Here is a 19,869-nt window from a genome sequence, read left to right on the forward strand (position 1 = left end):
AGCTCTTAGTCATAGCAAATTGATGTAGTCGAATCAAAGAACATCCTCCTCCAACTCAAACCCGGGCTATGTTTGAGTAAGAAATTATAGAGTCAAATTGGATGATGTAAAATTCCACATAGTCATAGTCCTGAATCAGTTCTATTCAAACTGCATCCTAGAACATAGTGATAATCCTTTGATCCATCAATGCTTATTCGCCATCAATGTCAGTTAAAGTAAGAACTTATCCCATAAAATGTTGGATTAAGATTTGTCGTACCAGACATACCATGCCATTCCAATATTTGGTATGATAAACCTTACTGTATCGTACCATATATCAACACTGTAATAATATGGTGCATGTACGAGGTCTACTACTGAGACGACAAATCTACAGTTGGATGCCAATTAGATTCTAATTGAACTAGGGAAATGGACTCTTGCATTACTTATAGAATTTTTCTACAGACAATTCTCATCCAAATACAACTGTAAGGGTGCGATTTAGGGGGTGTTGGTTGGTGCACACCGAAAGCTTCTATGATGCGCACACATGGGTCAAGAAGAATACCCTCAGTAGCTTAAATATACTTGATCTTCGCCAAAGAGGAGAAAGTACACCAATAGCTTAAATAACTACAAAAAGATTTGGCAATATAAGAATTCTATCAAAGAAGCGGTGCCTACTGAGTAACAATGCACCAACGAGAGCACGGGGCACTGCTCGGAGAGTCTATCCTCGGTGTTGAAAAAATGGAAGAATAAGAAAAAAGAATTATATTTCTGTTTGTCTATTATAATGTACTGGAGCGGTCTTTATATGGTATTGTCACGCCCCGAACCCAGCACCCGGGTCCGGTACGCGACCGGCCGCATGAGCCTTAGAGCAGTGCCCTAAAGATCATGCAAGGCCTATGATTAACAAAAATTCCAATAAATCCACAATTAATTTAATAATTCAAATAGACAAATCCGACATGTCCAAATAAACAAATTGGTTCAATTACAAAGTCTTCAAATGTTCATCGACGTCAAAGAAGGATAAACAAACTAACTAACTAATAACTCTGGTACTCGCACTCTGCGCCCATCCCATCCAAATTTATGCATCCTGCAACTCTGGTAAAGAAAAAAGAAGAAGAGGAGGGTGAGCTTTACAGCCCAGTAAGAATCCTTACACATCCATACCAACACAATAATAATATGAATTCGAAAACCACGACAAATCGATGCACATTTCATGAAATCATAAACAGTTTCCATAAGACTCAAATAATCAATATAATTATGAACATCAAGCATCAATAAAAGTCCATAATTATACATCAAACATCAATGAAAGTCTGGCCACATAAGAATGATATAGTATATATATAGCTTATAAATCACTATGACTATTTTCAATGCTTTTTCTTCCCATTCCATGTTAACTTGATCCGGATCAATTATCTTTCCGACTTTGGGCTAAATCTCGGTCACATTTCTCAGCCTGTGGTGAGGCTACCAAATTATCACATTTTCAGCCTGTGGCGGGGCCTGCACATTATAGTTCCACATTTCTAGCCTGTGATGGGGCCTACCAAAGTATCACATTTTCAGCCTGTGGCGGGGCCTGCACATTATAGTTCCACATTTCTAGCTTGTGAGGGGGCCTACCAAAGTATCACATTTTCAGCCTGTGGCAGGGCCTGCACATTATAGTTCCACATTTCTAGCCTGTGAGGGGGCCTACCAAAGTACCACATTTTTAGCCTGTGACGGGGCCTGCCATAATAACAAGATAAACCCAAAGTCCCTTTTCATACAATCCAGTTTACCTCCACACATCAAATCCTTTTTATTTATTTCCGGCTTAAAACTAACCACGGTCACGTTTCCAGCCCGTGATGGGGCAACCAATCTCACCTGGTTAGTTTAGAGCACCACATCCATCAGTCCAATTATGTAGGTATAGGTTATGCGCATGCATGCATCCATCATGATACCAACCACAAGCAAATACGATCATAATATCAACCACAAGCCAACACGATCAAAATATAATTTAATATAAAACTATTCTTGATTTGTTTGGATCATAGCATATCATACATATCTAAGTATAAAAATATTTTATCATACAGGATTGGCGTACAAGGATCCTTACCGAAATTGTAGACTAACTCAAATACAGATCTGGATCACAACCTACGAGCTGGGGTGCTGAGTTCCCTGATCAAAACCTCCTGGCACTACTGACTCTTCCCCTACAACATCAATTATAAATCACAAACTAAATTATTTAATATTTAAATATTCTAAACCATAATTCACATCTACTATGGGGTCCATCACCAGGTCCCCAAACATCTCAATCCCTCCAGATCTAGGGCAGTCGGGGTGGCCCGACTCCCACCTTGTACCATCGGCCTATGTCGTCGCCAGCCGTGGCCGCAGCCATGCCGGCTACGATGGCCGGTCCCGATGAAGAGACCAACATAAAGGAATGATTCCTCTCTCTTCATGGTTGGGAATACATCTCTCTCCCTCAAATCTTTTTGATCCAAGGCCAATAGCCCTGATAGATGTGCCCTCTCCTTCCCCAACCCGACAACACCATTGGTCGAACCATCGCCGGCCGCCACTGTTGCAGTCGCCGGCGATGGTGGCCGACCAAGAGAGGGAGAGAAGAAGAAGTTTCTTCTCCTTCTTCTTCTTCTTCCCCCAAAACCGACACAGGGTCCCCTCCCCCTTCCTCCATTCATCCACGGAAAAACCACCGTGATGGTGGCTTGGCTTCCCCCACCTGACGGCAGCCACAGTGTCCAGGTCCCACCGTCGTCGCCGGCCGGCAGCGAACCGACAAGAGGGAGAGAAGAAGAGGGTGAAACCACGAGAGGAAGCCCTCGGTCCACCATCCCCATCTTCAAATAAATCATAGAAAATCCTCTCCGACCCTCACACAGACCCGACCGACCCCCAATGCCATGGATCTCGGCCATCCCGGCGGCCGGCGGCGGCCAAAAACTTGAAAGAAGAGGCCGAAACAGGGGTACCCTGTTTCGGGCTCTTCTCCGACGATTCACCGGCCAAAAACCCCTCCCACACGACCCAAAAACCAAGCAATGAAACGCAAGGAAGAAGCCACGCTTACCTCGGTCCGATGGGGGTGCTCCGGCGACCTTTCCGGCGACAAAATCGGAGAGGAAGACCTTCGGATCCCCAAGCTTCTTCGCCCGATTTGTGAGGAGTCTTCACGAAGGGAAGAGGTCGCTTTGCGGCCGGCCGGATCTCCTCTCCGGTGCTCGTCTCCTCCGGCGATCGACCTCACGCCGGACGCCGCCGCCTCCCTTTTTTTTTTTTGTTTCTTCTCCCACGATCGTGCCCTAGGCACGATCGTATATGGTGGATGGGCCCGGTCTTTTCGGGCCGGCCCGTCCACCCCTCTCTTTTTTTTGGGGGGGGGTATTACAGGTACTACGAGGCTGACGAAGTTTGGTAAGGCCGATTAAGTTTCAATTATAAATTAATTAAGATGAAGTTTTATAAGATCAATTAAGTTTGGCATAATCAATTAATCAATGGTAACACTCGGTTTGTACACTAAAAATATTCTAAATATTCTACCAAGTCGTTTTCACTCGGTTAAAATAACCCGCGGCCTCTCTCCTCCCTTGTTTCGTACGTTTCCTCGCTCATGCACCGTCCATTCCGGTCAACCGACGCGGAACGTCTTAACAAAACCCCACCCGAACCCCTCGCCCAATCACCGGGTCGCACTTTCAGCAAAATCACCGGGTCGCACCCTCCGAACCCAATCGGCAATCGTAGCCCGCTACGTGCACCGAAGAACTGGCCGGTGACCGGCTACCGCCCGTACCTCTCGTCCTCCGCGATTCCACTTTCTTCCCCCGAGTCAACCGGCGGTGGGGTGTCCGAAAAGCCAGGCGAAATATTCGATTGGATGTCACCAATTTCTTCTATTTACGGATACCGCCCCGGTAACTCCCTTGCTTTCCCCGTCCAATCCATTAAAAAACCCTCTCCAGGGTTCCTTCATCGACCATCCTCAACCTCTCTCTGTGCGTGTATATATATACCTTTGTTTGTTCTCGGGGATCTTCCTTTAGCTCTTCAACAAAACCAGAGCCATGGCTGGCCTCCGTAGCAAGACCATGGCTCTGGCTCTCATTCTCCTCGTGAGGTCGCTTTCCTTCTTTCTTCCATCCTCTGCAAAGCTTCAGAGGCTAGAGCACCCTTTAAAGCATGATGGGTCTCTAAGCCTTCTGGTGATCGGAGACTGGGGAAGGAAAGGAGAATATAATCAATCCGAAGTCGCAGCTCAGGTGGGATTCCCTGCTTCTCATCTTTTTTTCTTTTTCTTTCTTTTTTTACTTTCTGTTCTTTTAGACTCAGAGACGACAAGAAGTTTTTATCTGTCCCTCTGCATTCATAAATGAGAGGTTCCAATTCCCTTCTTCTCAATCTCTGTTTGTTCTCCTTTTCTTTTTTGTTTTAATATTTAGAAAGTACCTCTTTTTCTGAAAAACTCGATATAATGAGTATGCTTGCAGGTAAGCACTCATTTGGTTGGCCACTTTTCTTCTTGTTTTTTATTTTAATGAACAAAAAGTTATATATATATATATATATATATATATATATATATATATATATATATATATATATATATATATATATATATATATGGGACGACTTGGAGTATCAAGGTGCCCAAGAGCAGCTGGAATAAATTGCGATAATGGCTAGAGTAGATTTGGAATGTCATAATTAATTGAACAGCAAATTAATTTGGCGGCCATTTCTAGCTTGCATTGGTTTCTGATTCATTTGAATTCGTAGAATTGGATGGGTCCAAGTAATATCTCAGCTAAGTTTCATAAAAATTGAAATGGTTAAGTGATCATTATTTAACTAGGTGTACAGTTTCTTCTGTCATTAGGGATTATTGAATTGCTTTAACTTTATAATCCAAGGATGGGTAAATCTTAGATCATTTTGTTTATGGTTCAGAAAAATTTCTCTCCTCTCTAGCAAAGATACTGGAAATGCTTGGTGCAAACTGTCACGCTCCATATTTGGAGCATGACATGACCGTACTATCGAGGAATACAACCCATTATAACACGAAACCAACATTACATTTAGATTTCAAATCTATCTTAGCTTCTAAATTTATCTAAAAAATATATATATAATAAATAAATATTTGATTTTATTATCCATTAGAGGCAGCCAATATTGGTTCAGAGCAACTACATCAAATATAAATACAAACCCATAGTCCTTGATATTTAGAAGATTACTAAGCTTCAAATTCATAAATAACTAAAAAACTAAAGTTCTTCTATATAATTCGTCAAGTTTGCTAGCATGAACTCCAAGCCTAGACCATCCTTCGTCTTACTGACCCTATTCACCTAGAAAGAAAAATAAAAAATAGAGATATATGAGCGACATAGTTCAGTAAGTAAACTTTTCATTACTTTACTAGATCAAGCATAAATATTTTTATGCCAATGCATTAAAAAAATAACAGATATTACAAATAAAATATTTTATAGTATAGTATATTAAAATAAGTTATAAAGCCAATCGTGCATACATAAATCATTCATGTTTTTTATAAACATAGTTTCAATTTGTATTGTAAATAAATTCATAAATCATTCTTCATATTATTTAACCCTATCAAAAATCAAAATATTGCTCACTAATATTCGTGCCACGTTCACTTTATATTCGTAACATGGTCATAATCGACTGCATGTCACAGTCTGCCAACTGTTATACCTGTTGGTGGGGTATTACCAACTATTATACCCACTGACGAGGGACGTTACCAACTATTGCACCCGCTGGCGAGGGCCATTAATTACCAACTATTGTATCTGCTGGCGAGGGTTGTTATCAACTATTATATCCACTAGTGAGGTCCATTACCAACTATTATACCCGCTAGCGAGGACCGTACACAGTTATTTGAGAGCCTTTCAAATACTTATATCTTTTTTCTTAAAACATACACAAATAGATAAAAATACTAATGGTATGAATAGATTCATATTTCATAACAAAGCTATTTTATTAAAACATTCATAGAACTATTTTTCATAATAAATTCTGATTTTTATGGCACATATGCCGATCTATAATTTCTAAAAAAAAATATGATATTTTCACGAGCGAATCTTTTGTAGAAAAAATATGATAATTTGAAAAGCAATAAGGAGTGTAAAATCTGTTTATTTCTTTTGTCTTGGACTGTCAGACTTTGCTATGCGACTCCGCTAGACCTATTTAAAATATTAATAATGAAATTAATTTCTAATTGATGATTTTAATTTTTGATTGGCCCAATAGGCATATAAATCGAGCACCAGAACGGATTAGGGCCCTTTACAGGGGTTAACTTGGATTTGTAGATCAATTCGATAGGATCCAATACTGGATTCCGATCTTCTAGAGAGAGAAAGTAGAGAGAGAAACAAAGAGAAGAGAGAGAAAGAAAGGGATGGTTCTCTCTCTCCTCCTCTTCTCCTTCTTTTCTTCTTTTTTCTTCTTTCTTCTTTCTTGGCAAAACAGAAGAGAAAGGGGGCAGTTGGTGGCTGTGACCATGGTGGCGGACAGCAAAGGGCAGCCAATGACGGCAGCCAATCAGCCAAATTCGGTGGAAGAAGACCGAAACAGGGGTGCCCTATTTCGGAAGAAGTTTCCGCGATTGCGGGCTCAAACCAAAGAAAATGAAGGCCCAAAACATCAAAGAAGGAGAAGAAGATGAAAGACTCTTATCTCAATTCAGCGAGGCATTTCGGCGACTCTTTCTGGTGAAAATTGGAGGAAGAACCTCGGAAAGAAGGCTTGGAATCGACGAACATCTTTGGCGATTCTAGTGGTGAAACTCAAAGGAGGAGAAGCCTTAAATAGATGATTCCTAGGATTTTTGGTTGGCCTTTGGATCGCTCTAGGACTCTCAAAGTCCGGCGATATCAGAGGAGGAAGAAGACTCCGGTCGGAAGTCTTCTTCTCCCTATTGCGAGCAACAGGGCTCACTTGTTCTTAATGGGCCTTGGCCTCTCGGGCCGGCCATTAGCCCAAATAAACCGGCTATTGCACAAACTAGACTAGAGATCCCTCCAAGTCAGTAATTCATAAAATTGGAAATATTCAGGCCAATTACAGAGCAAGACTCAGGCAACCTAACTTGATCTGATCCAGATGGGAAGGATTGGAGAGGAGCTAGATATAGATTTTGTAATATCGGCTGGCGATAATTTCTATGAAGATGGATTAACAGGCATCGATGACAAGGCATTCGAGGAGTCATTTACCGACATATACACTGCAAAGAGCTTACAAAAGCCATGGTATACCGGTAAGTTATCTAAGACATGATAATTTGCCAACACTTACTTTGTCTTCTAAGCCAATCATTCTTAGATGTTGAATTAAATCATGTTATTGTGAATTCGTTCTAGTTCTGGGAAATCACGACTATAGGGGTGACGCGCTAGCACAATTGAATCCTGTCCTCCAAAAGATTGACAGCCGTTGGATTTGCATGAGATCTTTTATTGTTAATGCAGGTGAAGAACTTTTTCGTTTGTCCTTCGATCATGGGTCTGAGTTAGAGGACAAGAACACATCTAACTTCTGTTTACTCTTCTTCTTTATCTTAGAAATGGTGGAGTTTTTCTTTGTGGATACATCTCCCTTTGTGGAATCATATTGGACAGATCCAGAGGACCATCACTATGATTGGAGGGATGTCGCTCCTCGTGAAAATTATATCTCGAATCTCTTGAAGGTAAATTCATAACATTCCATTCCTCCACTAGAGATTTTTATGTATGATCCTGAGCTTTAATCCAATCATCAAATCGAGTTTCTGCAGGACTTCAGCGCATGTAGATTTGAAATACTTTAGTTCCTCAATATAATTCTGGGGAAGAAGCACTAGAACTAAATTTCTTTGTACTTCTTATTAGGATTTGGATAAGTCGCTGAAAGAATCTTCAGCAACATGGAAGATTGCTGTGGGACACCATGCCATAAGAAGCGTCAGCGAGCATGGCGACACCCAAGAGCTCCTGAAACTGCTGCTCCCAATTCTTAAGGTAAATGGATTTCGACGCATTATACACATAGGACTGGTTTGGATTAAAGTTTTCATGCTTACAGCTTTCGAAAAGTCTCGGTTAAAGTCCTGTAATCGCGGCATTATTGCAGGCTAATGAAGTCGACTTGTATATAAATGGGCACGACCATTGCCTCGAGCATATTAGTAGTAGAGACAGGTAAATGTTTAATAGCTCTACAAGATTAATATAGCTAGAAAATGTATTCTCATTAGAGTTTTTTGATCTTATGGTGACGATTATACTTGCAGTCCACTCCAATATCTAACAAGTGGAGGCGGCTCAAAGGCATGGAGGGGAATCTTCACTCCGAATTCAGACAAACTTCAGTTCTTCCATGATGGCCAGGGGTTTATGTCACTTGAATTAACCAAGACAAATGCTGATGTGGTGTTCTATGATGTCTTCGGCCGAGTCCTGTACAAATGGAGCATGGCCAAACAGCTTCACCCTGCGATGTAGGAGAAGTGAACACAGAAAGCATGGCATGAGCCACTTGTAGATACTATAGCCATTGGAGGAGTTGTTAGTAGGATGAGGGTACCAGCATACTGATATGGTGTATCATGGGGTGCATGCCAAGATAATGGTATAAGTGCAGCCCATCAATTAGAGCTGGATGAGAAGTCTGCTAGAAAAAAAAAATCAAAAATAAGCAGAGGATTTGAGGAGGATTACTTCCACCAAATGTATTAGTTTTGTTGAACTTAGATAATACAACATTACCAGTTTAGTTGTGATCAATCTTTTTGCTGGCAGTAGCCATCCCACTAGCTTTCATCATTAACTTCACAGTGATTTGGTTTGTTTCAATCTCTGTATAGGATAATGGACACACAAGAGGGGCCTATGTTTGAAATTACAAAAATTGGACTGGGTCTGTGAATGTTGCCATGGTGACCCATTGTGCGCATAATGGAAGCTAGGATGAGGCAAGCACAAGTGGTTATGCTCATCTCTTTGGAATTTAGAGTGGGGATGACTTCAACCAGGATCCTCTTAGGTGTGCGGGCCACACCGTAGAGTGTTGTGCAGCCCTCGATAGCGAGTTGGACAACCATCAAATAATGCGCACCGTGTGTGGCACCTACATGCTCGTGGATTATCTTGTTTGGCGACCATCTATCTCCTAATAATGATCATCGAGGGCCTGCACAGCATTCTACGATACTTTTTGACCTTCCTTGCAGCCAAATTCAACAAATCAAGGCTGATTTCTGAAAAAAAGAAAAAGAGCAAAGGAACAAACTTTTTTGAACCGGAGAACTCGTGTACGACGGCACAAATAATTGAAACAGAATCCCTACCCTGAAAAGAACCAGTGAATTTTGTCATCTTTAAGCAACCATCAGAATCAAATGTGCACCAAGCTCATCCTCCCTAACCAATAAAAAAAAAAAGAGTGGAGATCAGAAAACGACAGAAACTGAATATTTTCTTGCTTTATGCTTCAATATGGGTACTTTATGTCACCAACGATAGAAAATGGACGAAGAAATCATCCTTTTACTTTTCAACGGTAGAATATAATTGAACTGACAGAGTTTGGACAGCTAGATAGGCATACAGTGGCACAAATTAAAGAAAGCTTGCAAGGCGTATGAACGCAGGAGTAGAGCAAGTTTTGTTACCTTGATGTAGATGGTTCACGCAGCAAACGAAACAAATTCCTTTATGATAAGATAATATGAGGACCATGCGAGTATATATTTAGTCCCATATTGATTATTTACTTAGTAAATTTTGAATACTTATACAAAATTAAGAAATCCAAATAATACTTTTCAGCTAGTCTTTGTGGATGAGATCTGGGTTGTTACAAATAGTATCAGAGCGCACTCGGCTCATAACCTATGTAGACTAGGAGACACTATAGCACGGATTCATTGGGGCTGACCATAGGCCGATCGTTGTGCTTGTAATTAGATTTACATAGATTTGAATCCTTAGTCTGATGAGGACGTCAGAGCTTAAACGAGGAGAATATGTAAGGACGGCGTGTATTTAGTCCCACATCGGTTATTCACTGAGTAGATCTTGGGTACCCATACAGAATCAAGGAACCTAAATAATACCTTTCGGTTAGCCATTTTGGATGAGCCCTGAATTATTACAAATGGTATCAGAGCGAAATATGTGAGGACCTATATGGGCGTGTATTTAGTCCTACATTGATTATTCGCAAGGTAGATTTTGGGTACTTATACAGAATCAAGAAACTCAAATAATACTTTCTATCTAACCTTTTTGGACGAGGTCTGAGTTGTTACAGATTAAGCCTGGACTAAGATAATTTCGATACTTGATGCTGCTGAAAAGCATGTGCAACTGAACCGTTTGTGTCACTGCGATCCATGAATTAATAATGACCTCCAAGAGGAAACTTTTTTTTTTCATCCTTAACATGAAAATAACCTTCCAATATGTTAGCTTTGCTGTGCTATCAGAGGGAGAGAAATTATATCCTACATCGTATGCACCATGTGGCTATGCATGCAGCTAATTATATTTGCTCATTTCTATAACAGTATGATACACCAAAATGAGGACTTGATGAATAAGTTTTATGAGAATGACTGGCTGTGATTGGTTGCATATATGGCTACGTGGTGCATACAGTGTAGTATAATTTATTCTCATTTATATATGCTATGGCATACATCAGCATGAGGCAGCATATTAGCACTAGATAATTGCCCAGGAAAGTTTGTGCTCGAAGAAACAGCTGATGTTGATGTTTCAGTAAAGCTCCTTCGCATATTGATATGCGAAGTGGTACCTGAGGGACCCTCAAAACTCCTCTGTGGTTAAGGCAAACGCCTATTAGCCCCAAACACCTAAAATATTTAAGAAATGCAACTTGATTAAGCCATTTCTTGTGCTCTCTTACCAAGGAGACAAGTACTTCCACCGATACAAACTTATGCGTCCCCAAACCTAATGCTACTCCACAGGATAATTACTGAAACTGCGAGTGCTAGTAAAGAAATCGTTGAAGCGCAAGCAACCCTATTTGAATAATTTACCTTTTGCCCTTCAAAATAATAATAATAATAATGCAGACTTATCTTATCTCAATTGTTACTAAATGCAGACAGGACCGGCCAGTCAAAGTGGAAAACCCCTGAATCGGTCACTTGTCTGGTCCCACCATTATGGATTATCCAAGCAACTCTATTCACTAATTTGTTCTTACAATTTAGAGAACAAATATGTATAAAAATTATCTAAGCAATCTTATTTGACTAATCTGACTTCACAGTTTACAGAAAATGATGAATAATTTTCTTCTTTGAATGTCTCTCTTTGGTCGCAGAATTGCATTTTATAATGAATGACTTCACTGTGGGACAAGAGAATGCATCAGATCATGACAAGAAATGTTACACGACTAAATCAGCAAACTTAAAGATATACATATACATATACATATACATATATACATATACATATATATATACATATATATATATATATATATATGCGCGCGCGCGCGCGCGCCCGTGTGTGTATTGCCAATTCTACAGGGAGTACTTCTAAGGGTATACAAAAATCTTAGATAGTGATATTTGAGCTCTAGGGTGGTATTTGTGCCCTGCAACCTACCTCCTTCCCTGAGGCAAACCCTTAAAGAGAGGGGTGCTAACCAACCGTGCTAACACTACTTGTACATCACACAAAAGAGTCACATAATAGATGCAGAGTTTATTTGATTGATTCATTCATAGGCATATTATACAACAATAAATATATGCAATCAATTATCAGATTAATCAAGAGATTATGTGTCAATTCTGTAACTTCTTTGCGCTACAAGGTAAGCCTTTGAGAGAGATATACCAACCAATTAAGCTAATAGCTGCTGGCATCTCACATAAATAAGACACAATAAATGGAGAGATGAATTAGTTTTGTGAAGATATCATGTTAGATCAACCGAACAGCTATGCCCTGTTATTTGTCATGGCTTTGCCTCGAACATTTATCCATACGAAGGAAGAGAACATTCATTAGCTTATCAATAAGTAAAAGGGTTTCCAAAAGTAACAAACCAACTTCAAAACACAAGCAATGATTCTCGGTTGGTTAAACTGATTAGGGAAAGGATCAGTACTGCTTCTTGAATTATGAACTGGACCCCCAGCTTGTCTTCAGAACTTGGATAATATCTTCCCTGTGTCCTTAATAACATGCCTTCCATCTGAACTACTTCACATGAGGATATGTTTGTTGGCAGTGTCACGTCAGAATGTTCATCAAAGACAAAAAATCTTCAAGCCTTATACAGGAAATTAATGCATGATGCCCTTCCAACGTTGTGTCAAAAGATAAGTCATCTGAACTCTTTACATTCCAGTAAACCAAGAAAGGGGCATCAAATCATCCAATTATCCTCACGAGCCAAAAAATTAGCTACAAAATGCGATGCCATTTCACCATCTATCCTAGAGAAGAAGAGGACAAACATTTGAATGGAAGAGAGATGAGGACTCGGGACATGATGAGCCCTGCGAACCCGAAATCAAATTTATTATATTTAAATAGCAAATAATTATGTTAATCAAGCTCGTTTGTATCCGCGTAACTATTTATATCTCAAAACAAGAAAAGTTATACATTATCTATAGCATAAAGTCACATCAACGTCTGTCTTTTTCTTAAAATTTACCACTTCTTGGTATCTCTAAAATCCACAGATTGTTATCGGCAGCATCCCCTATCCCTCCTATGCTTTTCTGCCTCTTCAACCAAGTGCTCCATCTTATATTAATCAAGTCATGAAACATATGATCCCTTAATTGCAACCTGAAAAAAGTTGCATCAACAGACTCAGATCAGTAAAGCATGACCTGATGCTAGTCATTGTGCAGATGATGTGGTAACTTGATCTTTATGTAAAAGCCAACAAATAACCAAGAAAATTATGCACGCTTTGCAAGTAGAGCCACTCTTAAACCTTACGCAATGCTTCTCAAACCAAAGGTAAAACGACTTCAGGATCTAGAGAATCATAACTGAAAAGATGTTCAGTGTGCTTGTTAACCTTCAGACTGGAAGGCTTAGACAAGAAGCCATCAACCAAACGATCTCCATGGGTGCCACGCTGCTATAATCATCCTTCACTAAATGAACAGTTCCTTCCCTTCCAGATGAAACACCATGATGCCAATCAAAGCCATGCAAAACTGAAATCCAACCAAATATGATGACAGTAAGAAATATAACTAAATTCCATCCAAGCCAAGAACACATCCATCATTGGAGTACAAATCCTATTATACCCAAAAAAAGATGTTAAAACTGAGCAGGAAAAAAAAAATGATTCCTGTTATTTTTTCTCCAACATTCATGTTACCAGCGCCCATTGTACCTCAGTAGGTGCATGAAAACCAACCACAAACTAAAATGCACTTTTTAATAGAAATAAGAATATCGGGGAAAAAATTATAAGGTAAAAAATTAACTGAAGCCCAACTAAAAGCAAAATTTATAGGCTGCCGTTTGGACTAGAAGTCCAAGTCTTTGCAAAGAAGAAAATAATAATGAATGGGTTCGCTGAATATTGTGTCCGCTTAAACAACGTGATTGATGTAACAATATTTCCCTTCAAATTGCTTCAGAATCCCATAACATTAGAAGCATTTCCTGTGCACGATCGATGGGCCGGACTCATCATACTCGGCCTTTGCAATCCACATCTGCCATCGTGGAGAACTTCTCATGAGTGCATTCCATCAAACAAGAAAATGAATATAAATACATAATTCTGCATTAAATGAAATCCTTGAAAGCAGTGTTCAAATTTCTGAATCATTTGATTGTTCCAGAATAGCTCAAGTCACCATTTCTGTCACATAGACATTCATGGGATTGCCAATATGGATATAGGTGTGCATGTGTGTCTTAATAAGTGTGTGCTAAAACAAAATCAATAAAATTGGGGTAATCACACTCACCTGCTGGAAAGTGCTAAGGGATGCTAAGATGGAGCCCCCAATCCAAACACTGTACTTTCTCTCAGGGGGAGCAACCACCTTTATCTTCATGCTGCTTGGTGCCAGGGCTGTTATCTCCTTGCTCATCCTGTCAGCAATACCTGGGAACATGGTGGACCCACCACTCAAAACGATGTTGCCATACAGATCTTTCCTAATATCGACATCGCACTTCATGATGGAGTTATAGGTGGTCTCATGAATGCCTGCAGCTTCCATCCCAATCATTGATGGCTGGAAAAGAACCTCTGGGCACCGGAACCGCTCAGCACCAATGGTGATCACCTGACCATCAGGTAACTCATAACTCTTCTCTACAGATGAGCTGTTCTTGGCCATCTCCAGCTCCTGCTCATAGTCTAGAGCGATGTATGCCAGTTTCTCCTTCATGTCTCTCACAATTTCACGCTCTGCTGTCGTAGTGAAAGAGTAGCCTCGCTCTGTCAGAATCTTCATGAAAGCATCAGTCAGATCACGCCCTGCCAAGTCCAGACGGAGGATTGCATGTGGGAGTGCATATCCTTCATAGATAGGAACTGTGTGGCTGACACCATCCCCGGAGTCCAGTACAATGCCTATACAAGCAAGCACCCAAAGTGAGAAAATGATCCATAAAGTCATCATCATTATGATTGACCATGAAAGGACATACAATATAGCAATATCCAAAATTCTTTGATTAAATTAGCACAATCAAGTCATTTCTATGATAAGAGTTTCCAGCTCTTCCAAAATATGCAGTAAATCCAGATTCTGATAACCTTTTTGGTGAAGTTAGAAGGGAATTTATGAATCTAGACTCAAAATACCTTCCAACTCAGCCTTTAAAAATTTAAACTGAACAGAAATTATAATATTAAGAAATCTCACAGCTCAAAAACCACAAGTGATCTCGCCCAACCTTTTAACTAGATGAGGAAACTTGTCCATGCGACAAATTTGAGAAATGGTAGAAACGAGATGAACTCTTTCATCCCTAAATTACAATAATGTAAACAACAGGTACTTGGCATAATCTAATGGTTTTCTTTTTGTTTTTTGAAACGGATGGGACCGATGGGTAACAATTCATTTTACGGGAGAATGAAATGAGAGTTTACAATAGTCAAATACAAGAGATCAGTAAAAAGTTAAGGTCCAAAATTCTGGTAAATTTAGATTTGCAGACTACAAAATGTAATAAATTTAAAAGCCCAACTAAGGAAATAAGCAGTTTACCAACTGAGGAAAGATGTATAGTTCATCACAAGATTATGCACACTAGATGAAATAGTTGCGTCTGCACTTGCTTTGACAGCAGAGGTTACCAAAACCTTGTCTTCACATGCCCAGATATTTCCATCCTTTAGCTAAACATCTTTGCGAATTTATGCTCAAAAATAAACAAAAATCATCTTGCACAGAACTAGCAAACAACTTTCAACCAAGAAATTGTTTTTATTCTAAAGAAGAGAACTGAACCAATAATATAAATAACCTGTGTACCTGTTGTGCGACCACTAGCATATAGAGAGAGAACAGCCTGGATTGCAACATACATAGCAGGAGCGTTGAATGTCTCAAACATGATTTGAGTCATCTTCTCGCGATTAGCCTTAGGGTTGAGAGGTGCCTCAGTGAGGAGAACTGGGTGCTCTTCCGGGGCAACACGAAGTTCATTGTAAAATGTATGGTGCCAGATCTTCTCCATGTCGTCCCAGTTGCTCACAATACCATGCTCGATAGGGTATTTCAAAGTTAAAATACCACGCTTGGATTGAGCTTCATCCCCAACATATGCATCTTTCTGGCCCATGCCAACCATCACACCAGTGTGACGTGGGCGGCCAACAATGCTAGGGAAAACAGCCCTGGGAGCATCATCTCCAGCAAATCCAGCCTGGAGTGAAAAACAAAATGATAAGAAGTATGTATAGTACTGCCTGTTTAAGCAACTCCTACCCCTTTATGTTACTGCACACAAAACTAGCACATGAATATGAAAGAAATTTTTTGTGTGCCTTCCCTTTTTTTTTCTTTTTCTTTTTTTTTCTCCTGTTGTGTACGTGTGTTATTTTTTGGTGCAGGGTGAGGGGAGGGGGAGTGCTGGTTAGATAAGATGCATAAAATTAAGCCCTTAATGTTATTATCAATAAAAGCAATGTCATAATGGAGAACTAGCATAGGTTTTAAGGAGTATATGTATCTTCCTAGAAACAATTACCCTAGATAAGATGAAGTATCATTCATTTGTACCTTAACCATCCCAGTTCCATTGTCGCACACAAGAGGCTGAATATCCTCAGCATCTGCCATCTTCTATATCTACCAGAAGAAGAAGCTAGTTCAGTTCCAGAGCAATGACCAAACACAGATAAAAGATAAACAGCTTGTAACCCCTGTATAAACAGCTGTATCTAAACATCGTTGTCATAAAATAAATTCTACACCATGCTACACTATCAGAAATTAAAAATAGCTGAAGAAATCCCTTCCAAGTTTTTTGTGGTTTTTCTTTACAAAGATGGAATATGAAATTCAATCAACCACAAATACTAGCTGCTTTTGAATACCAATATATATCAAATAATAAATCTTTCAAGTTTCAATTGCTTTCTTGTGGAGGAAATAGCTATACAAGAATTTGCATCTCCAAGAATCCAGGCAGATACAACAATTAAACAGATGTCTAGTCAAGATTCCAAATATTGTAGAAAAGCATATAACAACTACCAAATATGACTGCTGCAAATTTTAGCACATAAAAAAATATTTCCTAAAATTCTGTCAGTTGTCCATCCAAGTTCTAGGACACATAAAAAATTCACACTTAGTATTAAACCAAATTTTATTGCTGCCATCATTCTAAGAAGGAATGCTTAGTAACTTTTAAAAGCAAGATGGAAACCAATCTTGTCCAAGAATATATATTGCAGTTCCATACTGCCTTTCAGTACATTCTATAGCTAGAATGCAATCAGACATTGGTTCAAATCCAGAATACAAAGCTAGTTTCTTCCAAAAAGAACATTTAAAAAAAAAAGATATGCTCGTTCAATGTATTTCTCAGAACATCTCATTTCCAACAACAAAGATAAAAAGTTGTAAAAAAAGTCTGCAATTTCAGCATTAGATTCAAGAATGAAACTGTTAATCATACAGTTTTGAAACTAGAAAAATTGAACAATTTCAATTTTTGTGTAAACAGATTGTGCTAATGACAAATGGAGATTATAAAATAAATAAATAAAAATATAAAGATATAACATATATTTTCCCATTCTAGAAAAATCTCATGTAAATGTTAACACTTGTCCCTTGTTATTTATAGTGACTACTACTGGTATATTACTTATAGAAATGTTGAATATATGATTACATAATGCTTTGTACTTCCATTTTTTAGTATCAGACTCATCTGGCAATATTATTTCAACAAAAAAGAAACCATAACAGTAATTTTTGCCTACTAAAATCATCTTCATGGTTCGCTATTTTCCATTGCTTTTTACTTAAGGTCATGCCCTCCAAAATAGGTAGCAACTTCAACTACCTTCCAGTTACTTCTTTCAAAGCCCTGACTCTACTCTCCTGATCACTTGGAAAACATGTTGTCATTAGATCTTAGCACATCTTCGGCACTCCATGAATTCTTACTAATCACAAACTATGAACTTATCTTTGGTCAAGAGAGGTCCAAACCATTGTGCTCTCAAATTCTTGCTGCAATTTCAATTTGACATTTTACTGTTCCAGCACCAAAACAAATACTGTTGATGTGCAATAACATGGAATAAGAAATCCCCTCTTAAATACGAGTCACTAGATGGACCACCAAGGATGAAAATTTAAGAACAGCACAAACTGTTTCCTTATACACCTAATTAATAAAATAAAATAAAATAAAATGTTTCTTCCTCACGTCCACCTAATATATCTCTTACAGTCTTGCTATTGGATCATTTTCATTTTCATATCCATTGTTAAAGCATCTATCCTCATACAACATCAAATTGAATTCCTAATTTTCTTGTTGTTTGTCTTAGTCAAATGCCCCCAAAACCCCAAGCTACATATCAAGCTTGATCTGCAATAACAAGTGCAGTTCTATAATCATCGGCACTATCACTGTTTTTTTTCCTTGGTTCATTTTATTGATGTCCAAGCAAAGGTTACGAGATAAATAGACTATGCATCCAATCAAATCCATGTCACTAAACCAAAAAACGCATATCGACTACAACAAAAAAAAATGCAAAACATTTCTCACGCATTGATCAAATCCACAGCAGATCGAATCATAGACAGATTAAGAAACCAAGAGACGCAAATCAACGATCATTCTTCTTGATAAATTTCATGATACCAAAAGAAAACCACGATGAAAGATCAAAACTTTTTGCTAACAAAATTTTCCAAAGAGCAGTCCTAAAATGCGGATCAAATACAACGCATTGAGATCAAAATACAACGAGATCAGATGAGAATGAGAAAGTTTACCAAATCGAGCCGGCGATTCTTGAAAAGAGTTCCGAGAAGAGGAAGAAGTGGGGCAATGGATCCGGGGGATGGTTCGAAACCCTGGATTTCGACCGCGCTGCGGGGAGCCCACCAACTTCGCCTCTCTCTCTCTCTCTCTCTGTGGTTTGAAGCTAATGAATGAAGGGGAAAAGGTCGCACGGACGAGAGCGCTCCGAGGCCCGCTTCACTCGCCGCCGGTTGCTGAGCAGCGGACGCCTGGCCCACTCGCCCAGCGTCCGGGTTTTTTTGGAACTATTGGGCTCGCTTTGGATTTCGGTTTGGATTTGGATTGGGTTGAGGACGAGATCATTTGGTATCATTCTCTCTAAGGAAAAAAAAATTGCTATATGGGCATCGGCTGCTGACCATTGATGATTGAAACAGATGGTCATGATTGCCTCAAAATGTGATATTGATGATAGCTCATTTAGAAGTTCGGGGAGCAGTATAAGAATATGTGTCATATCTTGGTGGATCAATAACCATATGAATTTGGAAAGTTTTTTAACGACATCGAAACTTTTATTGAGCCGGTGGATCTCAAGTTGTTTGTTGCCTAAATCGTTAAATCTGTGATATGACCTTGGATGGTATTTCATGTTTGGTCGTGATGATCACTACGGCAGTATGTGGCTTTTTGTGCCAAAAGGCTTTAATTATAAATATATTGGTTAGAATATTAAAGACTCGTTTGGTTAACCAAAAAAAACAAAATTTCTCGTCAATATATTTTTTATAAAAAATTAATTTTTGAAAATATGATGTCTCAAAAATAATTTTGATAAATTTGATTGACCATTAAAAAGTAACACGTGACAGAATGGCTTATGTTTGGTTTAACATGTACTTTTACTTTTTAGAAAATGATGTGTGAATATCTACTTTTTATAGATTTTAAGGCTTCATGATTGTTTTGAAAGAAAAAAAATGTGAAAAAGTGGCATTTTCATATCTCTAGTGAGTTTTTCCTTTTCTTAAAAAATAAGAATTTTATTCTCATATATATATATATATATATAAAACTACAACCAAATAAGAAGTTTTTTTTCTTTTTCTTTTTCCACAAACCATACTTATTTCTTTTTTCTTTTTCCGCAAACCAAATGAGTCGTAAATGTTTATTTCGTAAGCTCAAAAGGAAATGATTTCTATGAAACCCACATGTATTACGACCTGTGGTAAGTAAAATGTACTAATGTTTATTTTCTTATCTCAGCTCAGTCAAGCTCCACCTTCATGCCGTAGAACTA

At 38.9% G+C, this 19,869-nt stretch overlaps 2 protein-coding genes across 3 annotated transcripts; one reads left to right on the forward strand and one right to left on the reverse strand.

Annotated features, from left to right (window-relative positions):
- Positions 1-3,992: 3,992 nt before the first annotated feature.
- Positions 3,993-8,896, forward strand: LOC103705812 (purple acid phosphatase 17). Its single transcript, XM_039134379.1, has 7 exons — positions 3,993-4,310; positions 7,204-7,360; positions 7,464-7,571; positions 7,665-7,792; positions 7,974-8,102; positions 8,215-8,282; positions 8,375-8,896. The coding sequence occupies exons 1-7, from the start codon at positions 4,116-4,118 to the stop codon at positions 8,583-8,585; spliced, it is 996 nt and encodes a 331-aa protein (XP_038990307.1). The 5' UTR covers positions 3,993-4,115; the 3' UTR covers positions 8,586-8,896.
- Positions 8,897-13,425: 4,529 nt separating this feature from the next.
- On the reverse strand, positions 13,426-18,897 carry LOC103705813 (actin-like). 2 transcript variants are annotated; one of them, XM_039134380.1, is made up of 5 exons: positions 18,599-18,897; positions 16,355-16,417; positions 15,605-15,998; positions 14,081-14,694; positions 13,426-13,822 (listed from the first exon to the last, which is right to left on the reverse strand). In XM_039134380.1, the coding sequence occupies exons 2-5, from the start codon at positions 16,412-16,414 to the stop codon at positions 13,757-13,759; spliced, it is 1,134 nt and encodes a 377-aa protein (XP_038990308.1). In that variant the 5' UTR covers positions 16,415-16,417; positions 18,599-18,897; the 3' UTR covers positions 13,426-13,756. The 2 variants fall into 2 exon arrangements, with proteins under 2 accessions (XP_038990308.1, XP_008787899.1); XM_008789677.4 differs by having other exon boundaries at positions 16,355-16,423.
- Positions 18,898-19,869: the final 972 nt, after the last annotated feature.

Source organism: Phoenix dactylifera, chromosome 15 (assembly GCF_009389715.1).
Source record: "Phoenix dactylifera cultivar Barhee BC4 chromosome 15, palm_55x_up_171113_PBpolish2nd_filt_p, whole genome shotgun sequence".
NCBI lineage: Eukaryota > Viridiplantae > Streptophyta > Magnoliopsida > Arecales > Arecaceae > Phoenix > Phoenix dactylifera.